Source organism: Condylura cristata, unplaced genomic scaffold (assembly GCF_000260355.1).
Source record: "Condylura cristata isolate star-nosed mole 26May11 unplaced genomic scaffold, ConCri1.0 scaffold00001, whole genome shotgun sequence".
In the NCBI taxonomy this organism is placed as follows: domain Eukaryota; kingdom Metazoa; phylum Chordata; class Mammalia; order Eulipotyphla; family Talpidae; genus Condylura; species Condylura cristata.
Genome location: NW_004567102.1, coordinates 56,853,479 through 56,867,324, shown reverse-complemented (window position 1 = coordinate 56,867,324; position 13,846 = coordinate 56,853,479). Strand labels below are relative to the sequence as shown.

Sequence of the window (13,846 nt, the reverse complement as noted above, 5' to 3'; positions counted from 1 at the left end):
TATATAAAATAAGGGTCCAATTTTAACCATCACCAAAAACCTAAGGCCCAAGACCAAATAATTTTAAAGATAAGCAGTTTTACTAACTTTCTTAGATAAGAAAACATTTGTGAGTTTGTATTTCTAAGAATAGATCTCTTGGCTTTACATTGTCTTTATTCTGGCTTATTGAGGCCAAGCACATTTTTAAGACAACAGACATTTTTTCTCAGGGACCTTGGATAGGAGAACAGAAGACATAAATTAGGATCTTTTAAGTTTGCCTATTCCTAGACTCTTATCAGAAATCTGAGGTTTGGAATTTAGCTCAACGAAAGTTGCATTTTACTTTATAGTTTTTACCAAAATAATTAGTTTCAATAAGAAACTAAACAGGTCTAATAAAAAATTTAGAAGTTTTACTTAACCAATAAGTTAGCAAATCCAAAGTAACTCGGCAGTTTTTACCTTAAGTCTAGACTTTCCTGAAATGGATCAGAACAGCATCTCAAGTTGGACAAAAGAAAAGTCCACTTTCCTTTTGGAGAGCAACTCGAAGGCAGCGTACACATACCAATATTTTGCGCGCACGCGCGCACACACACACACACACACACACACACACACCAATGAAAAACAGTCGTTCAGGGGTTATCCCCAGGAGTTCCTCACTGGTCCCCAAAATGGGATATGGATGGTGATCAGGCTCCCCTCCAACCATAGGGACCGGACTGTCTCAGGCTGGTCCCCAGGAGTTTCGCCTTGTCCTGAAGAAATCTCTGGCATTTCTGTCTGCCTTTCCCCCGGAGTCCAGTTGGGGTGCACTGGCAGCGGCTGGCTGACTCCCACCCTCGGAAGGAGGGCCAGTCAAACAAAAACAGAAGACACCACCTCATTCTCTTCAGGGAGAGTCACAGTCACTTCCCTCACTCTAGGCCAGTGGCTCACTGGGCTAGCACAGCAAGCTTCCTGGTCAGGAAACCAAAAATGTTAAGGCAGATTTTCATTAGGGAACCAGGCAGCACTCAGCGAGAAGGAGGGAAGCTCCTTATTTATACCAGCAGGCCCCAAGGAGATCTCTCTCTACAGTCTGAGCCCCCAATTAGACAACAGAATATTTATTGTCTAACACAAGGGATACAATACAACCAGCTGGGATGTGGTCTTGATAACGCTTATCAGTTGTTCCCCGAAACTTTCAGTTTACAGGCTAGGTACCAACTTCAAGCTAATCAAAAAAATCAGCCTGATATTTTTTACTTCAATATTACTACCCAGTTGTACATGCCTGAAAGTCACAAGGACAGTGGACTGAGGAGGCATTGGAACTGTAAAAGGATGCCTGGTGACAGTATAAAGGAAAAAGGAGTAATAGGGGGAAATTGAGGAAGCCATAAAATACAATAAGTTAAACAGAGACTGAAAGCTTACAAAGGATAACAAGGAATAATCAGAGGTAGAAAATATACCAGGAAATAATTGAGTCATAGAAACAGAGAAAAGTATTTCAAAAGGAAGTGATTCATATAAGATTAAGAACAGTAGGAAGCTAAATAAAGACCTGAAGAACATTTGCAACATTTAGAGACCAGAATGTCTGGAAAGACCTTGGTTAAAACTGTAGTGGGGGTGCAACAGGTTGAAGCACAGCACTCTGATGCTAGCCACAGCCGCTTCAGCATGAGTTCGATCCCTGGCCAGGGAGGTGATCCACTTGGCGCAGCAGACCTCTCTTGTCGCGCCCGCTGCTCCTCTCAGCAGTGTGCTCATTGATCTGCCTGTTCTGTTCCTTACTATATCTCTGCTAAATGCTCTCACTGCTCCTGCACCTCTGATTTGTACCCCAGTGCATAAATAAATAAATTTAAAAAAAAACTGTATTGGGAAAGTGAGTGGGAGGAAGAAGAAGACAGTTTGTCAAAGGAAGAGTAATAGTCAGCAAAATCTCATTTTTCCAGAAACTTTACTATGAAAAATGGTGGGACTATGTGATACATAATCTCTAGATAGGAGTTGACCTACCCAAAAATGAGGGGTATGTTATAATTTTTGATTATTTGTGGCAATCAAGGGGAAGATATAACAACAGGCAATCCAAAAGAGTAAAACAGTGGAAATAATGTATTGTTCGCATGGATCCTCCATGCTTTTAACCTACCATGTTATTTTAGATTTGTCCTACAAGCAGTGGTAATGCAATCAAGAAAGGGAAAGGAAAAAGTTCTGGGATCTTATGGGTTTCATAGGCTGAATCATAAAACCAAGTTAAAAATAGGATAAGAAAATATCTAGCTTTTATGGATAATAATTGATAAAATATGTTGAATGATATGTTGAGGATTCAGACCTCATGTAAACCCCAAAGATCCAAATAACTTCAAAATATCTTCCTTTGCTGTTAAAGATTAACTAAGACAAGGTCTTCTTGGAGGAGAGGAGGAAGTGGGGACAAATTTAGCTTTTGGATTTCCAAACTCAGTCAACATCCTTTTGATTGTTAGTGGATATCACCAAGGCTTGATTTTTGCATCTTGTGTGAGTCAGTTAATTTGGCATAGAAAGATATATGATTTCACATCTCCAGATTGGTTAATTAAGGAATTCTAGGAGAGAGGAGTGAGTCAGGTAAGATTCAGTAAATACTGGTTGATTGCTACTAAATCAAGGCATTTTTATGTTTTTAGTAAGTTCCTTTGCTTATTTATCTTTTTAATCCAAAGACTCCAAGTAGGGGCCTCCCTGGTAGCACAAGGGATTAAAGTTCAGCATTATGAGGCTGTCCGCAGGCGCTGCAGCACAAATTCAATCCCCAGCCAGGAAGCTGACCCACGTGGTGTGGCAGACCTCTCCTGACCTGCCCATTGCTCCCCTCAGCAGTGTATTTCAGTCAATCCACCTGTTCTGTTCCCCACTCTGTGTCTGGTGAGTCCTTTCACTCCCTGCATTTCTGGGCTGTACCCAGTTCTTGTGTGCATAAATAAATAAATTTAAAAAAATAAAAGACTCCAAGTAGCTGAACAAATACTCTGTTGAGGATAAGTTAGCCATATCAAAGTGCTCTTATGTAAATACATTTTAGTGAATAGAGAATAAGCCCTAAGAGTATCTCAATGTCTGGGGAATGAGAACTGCTTTAGAGAGGAAGAGAAGGTCTGGATATCAAATATTCATGTCTGTAATTTCGATCTTAAATTTTATATTTATGATTTATTTAGTTGATAGCTGTTGCAAGCTCTCAAAGCCTTAAGTGATTATTAACTGTTGTTAGGACTCGTGATGATGTTATTTGGGTAATGACAAAACAGTTTAGAGTAAGTTACTTAGTTACTTTGCTAAGAATAAGTTCTGGATCCATTTATCCTTGGAAGTTCTGCTTGGTGAGGCAAGCAGTGTCAAGTTTCTCTTTGAGTTGGGAATTTGTGTTCTTAAGAGGGCTGCAAAGCGAACAAAATGGGTCCACATCTTTGTGTTTGCCCTGAGTTGGGACTGAGCTCACTGCCCTTCTCTCTGCAGACTCACGCCACAGAGCTGACCCAGAGACAGACCATCTCTGGAGGACACCATCAAGGGCCTCACATCAACAGACAAGTTTTTTTTCTGATTATTCTATAAGGATAGTCAAGTGCTTATAGGGCAAATCAAACTTAAAAAAAGAAAAATTTGAAAAATTTTTTGGGAAGATCTGAACTACACAAACCGATTTTCTTCTTTTTATTTTCTGTTCTAGGTCCATTTGGCTGCCGATGTTACATTCTTACAAGATAGACTAAAAGGCGACAGTGTGACGGAAATAGGAATAACATTTTTGAAAAAATTAGATGAGAAAAAATACAGGCGGAAAAAGTGAAGAACAGCATGTCGAATACCACAAGTTGTTGAGGAATTAATACTCTGTAAACATATACTACTCTGTAAACATATACAGCCATATTTTGAATTGCTAAGTTAAGCTTATAAATCTATCAAAAATCCAGCAGAGCACTAGAATGTAAAACTATTACTTTTTCCTTTGCTCATAAATCACATTTTCAATCTCATGCCTATGAGATTTCACATGAAAATAACTCCTAAGACAGCAAGCATGAATCCCACATATTTCATAGTTCACCCTAAGATGCCTTTTTATTTATTTGTTCTGTTTCTAGTGGCTTCAGCTGTTCCTAAATAGTGGTTGATCTTGGGCAAGGCCCATAAAAGGCACATGATCTCTCTCTCTTTCTCTCTCTGTCTCTCTCTATCACACATACCTCATATGCAAAATAAGATTGAACATGATAAGTATCTAAAATTATATCAGTAATTTAAATGACATAATTAACCACTGAAATTTCATACTTTGGAACTTTAGAAAACACAGTTCCCCCCATCTATCTAGTTATCTCTTTAACAGGAAATTGAGGGAGCTATTAAGGACCATGTAGGTACACTGGTGCAGCTGTCTGTAGCATCAATGGAAGAAATTTCAATCCAGTTCCAAGAAGATCAGAAGTAGAACCTGAAATAATATATTTGATAACAGAAGGGATATCACGGAGCCATGCATCTTAGCATTATGACTTCAAAAGAATATTTGTCTAAATTCACTTCAAAGCTTCTTTTTAAAATGTTCTATTTTCTGATCATTTTTTTCTTTCTCCTTTATGACATACTCAATCCCCAGGTATCTGAAATATTCATGTCTAAGACCCTTAAATCAAAAGTCAACTTGCCCCCTTAAGAATGTTCATGTCCTGGCGTATCCTACAAACTGTCTTCTCTCCTTTCCCTCCCCACTCATCCCCAGCCAATCTTCCTTAGTCAAAATCTTATTTTTCATATACTGAAGGCAATTTAATTTGATACTCTCTGTGATGTTGAGTGTTGGAACCAGTGACAGAGTCAGGTTGAGGTTTGTTGCCCATCCCCTTTTCTCCCTCATTCTTGAGGGAGGCAACTTTCTTGGCATTGAATTTAAGCTATGAAAGATGACCTCTATTACCCAGAGAGTGACTTGTATATATTCTAGAGGCACTCCTTCCTGAATGTGAGTCTAGAAAGTGCTATTCATTAGAATTATGATGTCCATAATTATAGATGTTGTAGCAGTCACATTACAAAAGGAAAACCAGGTGGCATTAATTTTAATAATATATTTTATTTAGACTAATTATCTAAAATATATTTCAACATTCAGTTAGCATAAAAATTATTGAGATACTATTTTCTTAATACTAACTTTGAAAACTAATGTGTGGTTTATACTTTTCCCCAACACAATATTAAATTTTCAAAGATAACAGTGAAATGTATGTAGTGCTATCAAAATAATAAAATGTGTCAGGGTAAAATAATAAAACGTTTAGCGGTATTTAATGGCTTCAGTTTTTTAATCTAAATTAATTAAAATTAAAGTTAATTTAAATTTTATTTCTTCAGCCACATCATTCACATTGTAAATATTTAATAGTCATATGTGGCTAGTGAATACTATAATATACAGCACTGTTCTATAATTCCCAGAGTCAAAGGTTTAATGGGTCTTCTTCACCTTGAACATAAAAAAAAAAAAAGGGAAGAGATGATGGGGAAAAAAAAGATAAAAAGTAAGGAAAAACAGGGGGAAAGAACATTCAACGATGCATAAAATGTTCCCTCTCCACAAACTGAGAGGTGAAACATAAAAACAAGTCTTCTATGTAAAGGTCTCACAATAATCACTTGGAGCTCACAATGCAAATTCAGATTCATGGTTGGTGGTGTTCATGAGCTATCCAAGGATGTGTTACACACAGACTCCATCCTAACTAAGCAATCAGGAAAAATTTCCACCCCCTGTTCTGCTACGATGACGTTAGAAGGGTAAGATCAATACTCAGTTGTGTAAACTTAGCCTTGAGAAGCATGTATAAACAAATTTTGTAGCATCTCAGTAATCTTTAACCTTTATTTTTCTCTCAATTATTTTTTGCTAAAAAGGTATAAAAGTAAATACCTGGTCACCTTTATAGGTCCTGTATATGTGAGGCCTTCATATGGAAGAAATTAAATTTGTTTCTTCTATTAATCTTTTTTATCAAAGCAATCAAAGGTACCTAGAAGAAGATACAAGTATTTCTACCTTATGATTTTGGCAACCATGCAAGGGCAGTCAGTAGCTGAATCTATTAGTTAATATAACTTTGCAACATTGAAAAAGTGTGCTATGAGGAAATGCATGTTTCTTGAAATAATGAAATGTTTCATCAATTGGCAATCTAAAGAATATCAGTGTAGGGCCCTCCCTGGTGGCGCAGCGGGTTAAAGCACAGCACTAAGAAGCTAAAGCCACTTCCGCAAGAGTTCAATCCCCATCCTGGAGGTGATCCACATGGCCTGGCAGACCTCTCCTGACAGCCTGCTGCTCCCCTCAGCAGTGTACTTCGTTGATCTTCCTGTTCTGCTCCCCGCTCTGTCTCTGATGACACCTCACACTACTCTTGTACCTCTGGCTTATACCTCAGCTCTATATGAATGAATATATAAATCTTTAAAAATAAAAAAAAAAAAAGAATATCAGTGTAAACAGTTCACATTTGCCTGTATCTTAGTTCTCTCACTGGAAAGCAAAGAACACACATAATTTAAAAGGTTGGAAAAGGAGCTGAGAATACAAAGTGAATCAATAAGAAAATGTCAGAACACTTACCCTAACCCTGTACATTGATGTGGAACAGATCAAGCAGAACAGCAGACACCTCTTTGGCATGTGACAAGTATCAGATAATGTTTTTTCCAACTGGAGTCACAAACCACTGGTAAACTAACTAACATTTATTTAATTGAGAGTATGTGCATTATCTATATTTATCTACATGAAAAGATAAATAACATGTATAATTTATTATAGATTTATCAATATATAAATAAAATAATGTATTATGGATTTATCAATATATAAATAAAATAATGATTCTGTAGAGTATAAAGAACATATAGAATGAATACTGAAATAAATGCATGTCAATTTATTTAACTTCTATGTCAGTTACTTATTGAAATCTCTTCTGGGACAGTCAGATTCGTTAGCTGTGGCTCTTCTGACATTCTGCTTGGAGAACATAGTCTGAATGTAGAATTCTGGAAGTCAGCCTAGGTAAGAAGACTGGAGAAATGAAAATTCCTATGTATATGTATATGCCTTCAGCTATGCCTAATGTCCTTGCATTTAAAATCTTTTGGATAACTACATCTAGAGATTAAAACTCCCATTTACCAAATTTATTTATTTATTTATTTGCTAGGTAGGAAGAAGCTGTTGCCCACTACTTGGAAAGGGAACAGAGTTCTAAGGGACCAATTCTTTTTTTTTTTTTTAAAGATTTTATTTATTTATTCATACAGAAATGGGGTACCGGCCAGAGGTACAGGGGTGGTGAGAGGATTCACCAGAGACAGAGTGTGGAACAGAACAGGCCGACTGATGAAGTACACTGCTGAGGGGAGCAGCAGGCGGGTCAGGAGAGGTCTGCCGCGCCATGTGGTAAGGGACCAATTCTTAAACAAGTTTTGAGCCAATCCTGTTTTGAGCTCCTCCTCCAGTCTCATTTCCAGAGGAGACTAGTGCCACTAATTCCTGAGTCTCTTATAGATTCCATTATACAAATCATATATTTATCTTTCTCCTTCTAACTTGAGATTCATATTTCTCAGGTCTATTAGGAAAATTATTTACAATCTGCTTTCCAACTTCCAAAACTTGTGCTGCCTTTTCCTTGTCTCCTGTTTTCTAGTTGCATTATACTACTAAAAATGATCCCTTTGTTTTTATTGTGGGTGACTATATACTTTCAAGCTAATAATTTTAGCAATGGGTATTATTTTCAGTGGTTTCTCACTGACAATTATATTTACCAAGCAGTATTTTTAATAAATACAAATTGTGTTAGATCTCTAATTAGAATGGAAATATGGCCCTCCCTGGTGGCACAGTGGCTTAAAGCGCAGCACTGCAAGCTAGCTGCAGCCACTTCAATGCAAGTTCGAGTCCCACCCAGAGGTGATCCACGTGGCACAGCAGACCCCTCCTATCTCACCGGTTGCTCTCCTCAGCGGTGTGCTTTCTCGATCTGCTTCCTTGTTCCGCTCCCCACTCTGTCTCTGGTGAAACCTCTCACCACCCCTGAACCTCCGGCCTGTACACCAGCTCTGTATGCATAAATAAATAAATCTTAAAAAGAAGAAGAAGAAGAATGAAAATATGAAAGACCTGGAATGAAGGGTTAGATTTAAGAAAATAAAATTTATTACAGAGAGTTTCACCAAACATCTATGAGGAGAGTTGATCTCTAGCTGGAATAAATGTGTTGGAAAAATTGTGTCATGCTATTGTTATGGATAGTAGCAAGCAGATTTAAAGTTTTAAAAATGTGGTCTCCTTAGTTTTAGATTGCAATTTAATTTAATCGGAACAGTTGACTCATCAACTTGAAACCTTGAACAGCTCTGGGAACTGAGGAAGGAGTTAGAACTACTTTAAGTTTTTAGAGGAAAAACATTTGGTTTTGATCTGCTGCACGACTGCCCCTTCTCCAACTACTTTTAAGTATCTTCAAAGACGCCTAGACACATAATGATCTGGTCTCCATGAAATAAACCATGTTTTCATGAATCCATCTAGTTGCTCTTGCTCAGTCATTGAAAAATGTTGCCCCACAGCTTGAGCATGTATCGGACTGCAGTTTATTACTCTTTTCAAGCGGCAACGTGATTTAAGAATATTGCGAAGCCAAACAACAGTTGATTTTCTATCTACCTCTGATTTCCTAAATACTGTTTCCCAAACTATTCTGTAGAATTGATATCCCAAGATGTTGGTTAGTACTTCTCAAATGAAGAAATCCTTTAAATTTTGTTTCTTTATGTATGTTGGAAAAACATTGAATACATTTTAAATTGTTTTTCTTATGCTGTGATCTGCGTTTCAGAATGCAGTGCCATATACAAAGTTTTACAAATAACAAAACAAGTCACCTGACATAGAAAATATGGCCTCAGGTCTCAGTTCTCAATGATAATACATCTGCCAAAATGGAGCCTCTGATTATGAATCTATTATCTACAATTATATACGTTGTAATTATAATTTTAAGGAATGTTTGTCACACTTTAAAAAATTTTCTTCTTAGTATACTATATAGTAAATATTTAATCTTCCTCACTTGTTTCATGATTTTTATTGTTTGTTTTGTGGCAATTATGAGATTTTTTCAAAAGTTCTCTAGAAGGCATAAAATCACCCTAAGAAGAGAAAACACGCAGTTTTAATGCTACAAAGAGACACATGATCTAGTGCCATAGTGAATTTGTGCATCAAGTCCTAAGAGTTGAGAGAAGAAAAGTTCCTGTGGGTTGCTGTAGTTGGAAAGGTATTGAGGAGGAAAAGTGGTTTGAAATGTGGCTTGAAGGATGGAATATGTGTTGAGAGAATATCTTCCATGGGTCTCTCATGCTCTTTTATGTGTTAGTAGTGTGCCAAGAATGTAAGTCCTTGACTGCTTTTAACCTAGGGCATTCTCAGGGATGTATTGCAGCAAACAACATTGGCAGGTAAAATGATCTTTGACAAAGCGTAAACTTAATTACTACTGGCTACAAAATGGTGGTAATGATGCTCTGTGTTCTCTCCAATAATGCAGTCCACCCTGTAAATAGATATCCTATAGGATTGCAGGGTAAAGGGAATCAATGGAAACATGCTGCTTGTGCTGTTTACTCTGCTGTGATTAAAACAGCATTGTCAGTGGTCCAGAAATTTCATCTCTTTGGACAGCTTCCCTGACACATTTACAGGTTAACTATTAAAGTGTAAGCAGGGCAAAAATAAATCCCAAACACAACACTGGAAGAATAACAGAAAAGAGAATCAGTTGATAGAAAACTTGTAACAGACGTTTATGCAATTTAACTGGTATGGTAGATAGGCTACAAAACTTGATTAAAATAGCAATTATATGTTGGATAATACTGAAAAGGGGTCTCCCTGGTGGCACAAGGGGTTAAGCACAGCACTATTCAAAGCCACTGCAGCCAGATTTCAATCTCTGGCATGGGGGAGTTGACCCACATGGCACAACAGACCTCTCCTGCCTCACCCGCTGCTTCCCTCAGCAGTTTTTCAGTTAATCCCACATTCTGTTCCCTACCCTGTCTCTACTGAATCTTCTCACCACCACCCCACACTTGTGGTCTGTACCCCAGTTGTTACATGTACATAAATAAATAAATCTTTTTAAAAATACTGAAAAGTAATGATAGATAGGGTGGAATGGGGAGCAGGTAGAGGTTAATGACTTTTGAGTGACAGTGCTATGGAGAATATTTGTGTCTTCTCCAAATTCTTATGCCGAAACCTAATACCCAATATGATGATATTTAGGAATGGGCCTTTGGGAAGTGATTAGGTCATGAAGGCAGAGCCCTTACAAACAGGAATGGTGTCTAACAGAAAAGGTTCCACCGCTACCTTCTGTAATTACAATGAAGACAAGCGTCCAGGAAGCAGGGCCTTGGCAGTCATCAAACCCTTGGTGACTTGATCATGGGCTTACCAGCCTACAAAAAAAGGTGAGAAATAAATTTCTGCAGTTTACAAACACCCAGTCTATAGCATTTTATTATTGCTTTGTTCCCTAAGGGGTGAAGAGAGACAGGCAAGGGGAATTATACCTGATAATTAAGCCAAGTACCATGGTAAGCATGAGGTATATCTTACTTTTCAAATTTCATAAAAACAGCCATAAATTTGGGGAATGAACAAGAATGACATCTAATATCCCCGAGATCCTTAAATTATCAAGTAAAAGAATTTTTTCTACAGAAATCATTGTTCTCAATAAATTAATTGCATCCTTTCCATCAACAAATTGTGAAATGATCCACTTCAAAAGCTGCCTGACTCTCTCTACTGTTTCCGTTTCATCACCACCAATCAGTTCAGTTTTACCCTACCTATTTCCACTACAACGACGTCCTGATTTTCTCTCCATTGTGCCTTGATATTCTCCCTTCCCCCGTCATCTCTTATCCACAGGAAAAGTAGATCAATTCTCCTAAAATGTCCATAGAATGAAAACCAATATCCTGTGCATGACCGTTTTTTCTCTTGCTCTACTTTCCAGTCATCTTTCATGCTTCCAACTCAGTCACACATAGTATTCCAAAAATGCTCTACTCTACAGACATCAGCTTTTCACTGACTTCTCCACCCTCCTTCTCCCCTCATGTAGTTTCTATTTCTGTATTTATTTGTACAGCAGGGGTTTTATCTGACATCCTCAAATGCCCCTGTGTAGTGCCTACATGGGAATTCATAATAGTATTTTTTCTATGTGGGAGCATGTTTGAAATTTACCCAATAAACAACTTTACATTCTCCCTTAATATTACACACTAAAAATAACAGTTGTTGCCTATAATTATCTTAAACTATTTTTTCAATTAAAAAAAAAAACTTCATGACTAATTTTCATATTGTTGTTTAGTAACCATATTGGAGTTACAAAATGCCAGGTAAATTTCTAAGTATTTCAAATAGAAAGTTCAATTTCCAAAATTTGAAAGATTAAAAAAAAAAAAAAAGGCCCTCCCTGGTGGTGCAGTGGGTTAAAGCACAGCACAAAGAAGCTAAAGCCACTTCCACATGAGTTCGATCCCCAGCTGCCCTGGAGGAGGTCCACATGGCGCAGCAGACCTCTCCTGACCCGCCTGCTGCTCCCCTCAGCAGTATACTTCGCCGATCTGCCTGTTCTGCTCACCACTCTGTCTCTGGTGAATCCTTTCACCCTCCGCATCTCTGGCCTGTACCCCAGTTCTGTACAAATAAATAAATAAATCTTTAAAAAAAAAAGCACTCAGAAAACAGAATTTTTTTCAAATGAATCTCAAAAGAACTTTTTTCTTATTCATTCATAAGGTCACACAGCATCTACAAAGCCTAAAGTAGTAGCAGTCACTTCATTTCCTTCAGAAAAGGGCCTGTTACTCATTCCTAGGCAAACATATTTGTGCAACATGCTATAATATTGTTCATGTAAATTCCAAGTATATAGTGGTGAAATCTGCTGCCAGTCTTGACAGTTTGGAATGTTCTTGTATTTTGGAAGTGAGTGCTCAAAGAAACATTTAATATTCATCTCTGCCAATTTAGCTGCATTACTTGTGGCTTCTCTTGTAAACTTCTCACACTCCTGCTTCATAGAGATTTTCCAAAATTTCAGCTGCATAAAACTAACTGGAGATCTGCAATAATGAATAGATGTACCAACCATAAGGCCAATGACAGCCAGCGCTATCAGGCCCCAGCCAGCCACCTTTGGAAAACAAAACAGAACAGTGTTACAGGGTACCCCAATGTGAATTGGGTTGCCTGTCTGTGGGTCTTCACCCATGCGCTTACGATTCAATCGTATTATGGACACACTCAAAAGGTTAAATAATGGATTTATTTATAAGGAGAAAGGTAAAGGAGTAACCCAGGAAAAGAGGCAGAGAAACACAGGTTAACTAGGATGTCCTACCAGTTCTGCTGACTTGGACTCCACCGGCAGCTGAAAACCCCGATTGAGCGCCAAAACGATCAGCTGCGAACCACCAGGTCCCCCCAGAGGCCACATGTCCAGTTTTATCCCAACCTGGCTGCTCAGCTCCGCCCTCACGTCCCGGCATGCTTCTTCTTGGTACTGATGGGATTTGGAGTTCCAGCATCTGGAGTAGGGGCGGAGTCCATGAAACCTGTATCTGTTACAATATGAGTTTAGCCTCATCTTCTTTAAGAAACTTTTAGAGGGTTCTTACATATAAAGTTTGAGTTAGTTATGCCTTAATCCCTTAAGAAAAAGGAGTGGCATGACCTCCAGAACCCCCTTCTTTGTACATGTACAGCTGCTTGCTGGATGAGTCAATTATATTACAGTCACTGCAGAAATCCTGAGAGAATTGGAACTCAAAATAGGAAATACCAGCAAACCTAAGGAGAAATACCAGCATTACTTTCCAAAATCCACTGAACTTTACTAGTGAGGGGTGGAGCTTTACAGCCAGACCCACTTTATTGCAACAATTCTGCTTCTTCTGGCTGACTCCTTGTATTCTCTCTACAGAGTGGCTGTGAGATGTAAAAGAAGATGCTGCAGGCAAAGTGTAGGGCTGGTCACCTCCTATCCCCAAACTCTCTTCCTTTGGTGAGGTAATCTGCAACACTTAAACCCACAGAAACCACCTAGTGGTCCTTAAGGTCAGGTAAGAAACAAGGAAGCCTTCCAGGGCAAAAGGGTCAACAGCTAACTGCAGCAGTTGGGGTACCCCTGCTGCACAAGCCCCTTGTGTCTTCTTTACACCCCTTTCAAATGGCAGCAGAGGAGAAGGCTGTCTAAGAACCCCTTGCTCTGCCCTGCTCCTGGATGCCCAGAATAAAACTCCTTTTGCAAAAATACGGAATGGTTCAGGCTTTGGCTTTCTGAGCCCTCAGCCACTGTCCAGTTAAGGTGGAGAATAAAGGGACTTAACGGGCTCTGGCACAGCGTGACTCTATATGAGGACCTCTCCTCCTTTTCCTCGTTGGATTTAAAATTTGCTGTTCTACAATTAGAAACAAGTAGCTACCGAGTTTGTCCACAGGTGTCTCATACCTGGAGAGACGATTCTGCCTCACCGGGCCCACCTGGCGCCCTCAATCGCCTGAGGCCTGACCCCCTGCTCCTGCAGCCCCCCAGCTCCAGCTCCAAACCTGCGATTGGGCCTGCAGCTCCTTCAGGAGGTCCTGCATGTCCGGGTCTTTGTCCTGCAGACAGGGCAACTTGCGCATGGTCGTGGAGCACCTGTCTTTGCGGCCTAGGCCCATTCTCCGCGTTAA

At 38.9% G+C, this 13,846-nt stretch overlaps 2 protein-coding genes across 3 annotated transcripts in view; one reads left to right on the top strand and one right to left on the bottom strand.

Moving 5' to 3' along the window:
- TRAPPC3L (trafficking protein particle complex 3-like) overlaps positions 1–5,544 on the top strand; it is a 55,719-nt gene extending 50,175 nt beyond the window's left edge. For both annotated transcript variants that reach the window (XM_012721971.1, XM_004673791.2), the window contains one exon: positions 3,707–5,544. In XM_012721971.1, the coding sequence (XP_012577425.1) occupies positions 3,707–3,826 (120 nt within the window). In that variant the 3' untranslated portion in view covers positions 3,827–5,544. The remainder of the gene's footprint in view (positions 1–3,706) is intronic.
- Positions 5,545–11,909: 6,365 nt separating this feature from the next.
- LOC101635949 (protein FAM26F-like) lies at positions 11,910–13,834 on the bottom strand. Its single transcript, XM_012733332.1, has 2 exons — positions 13,721–13,834; positions 11,910–12,305 (listed from the first exon to the last, which is right to left on the bottom strand). Exons 1-2 carry the CDS (start codon positions 13,832–13,834, stop codon positions 11,910–11,912), a joined length of 510 nt encoding a protein of 169 aa, XP_012588786.1.
- Positions 13,835–13,846: the final 12 nt, after the last annotated feature.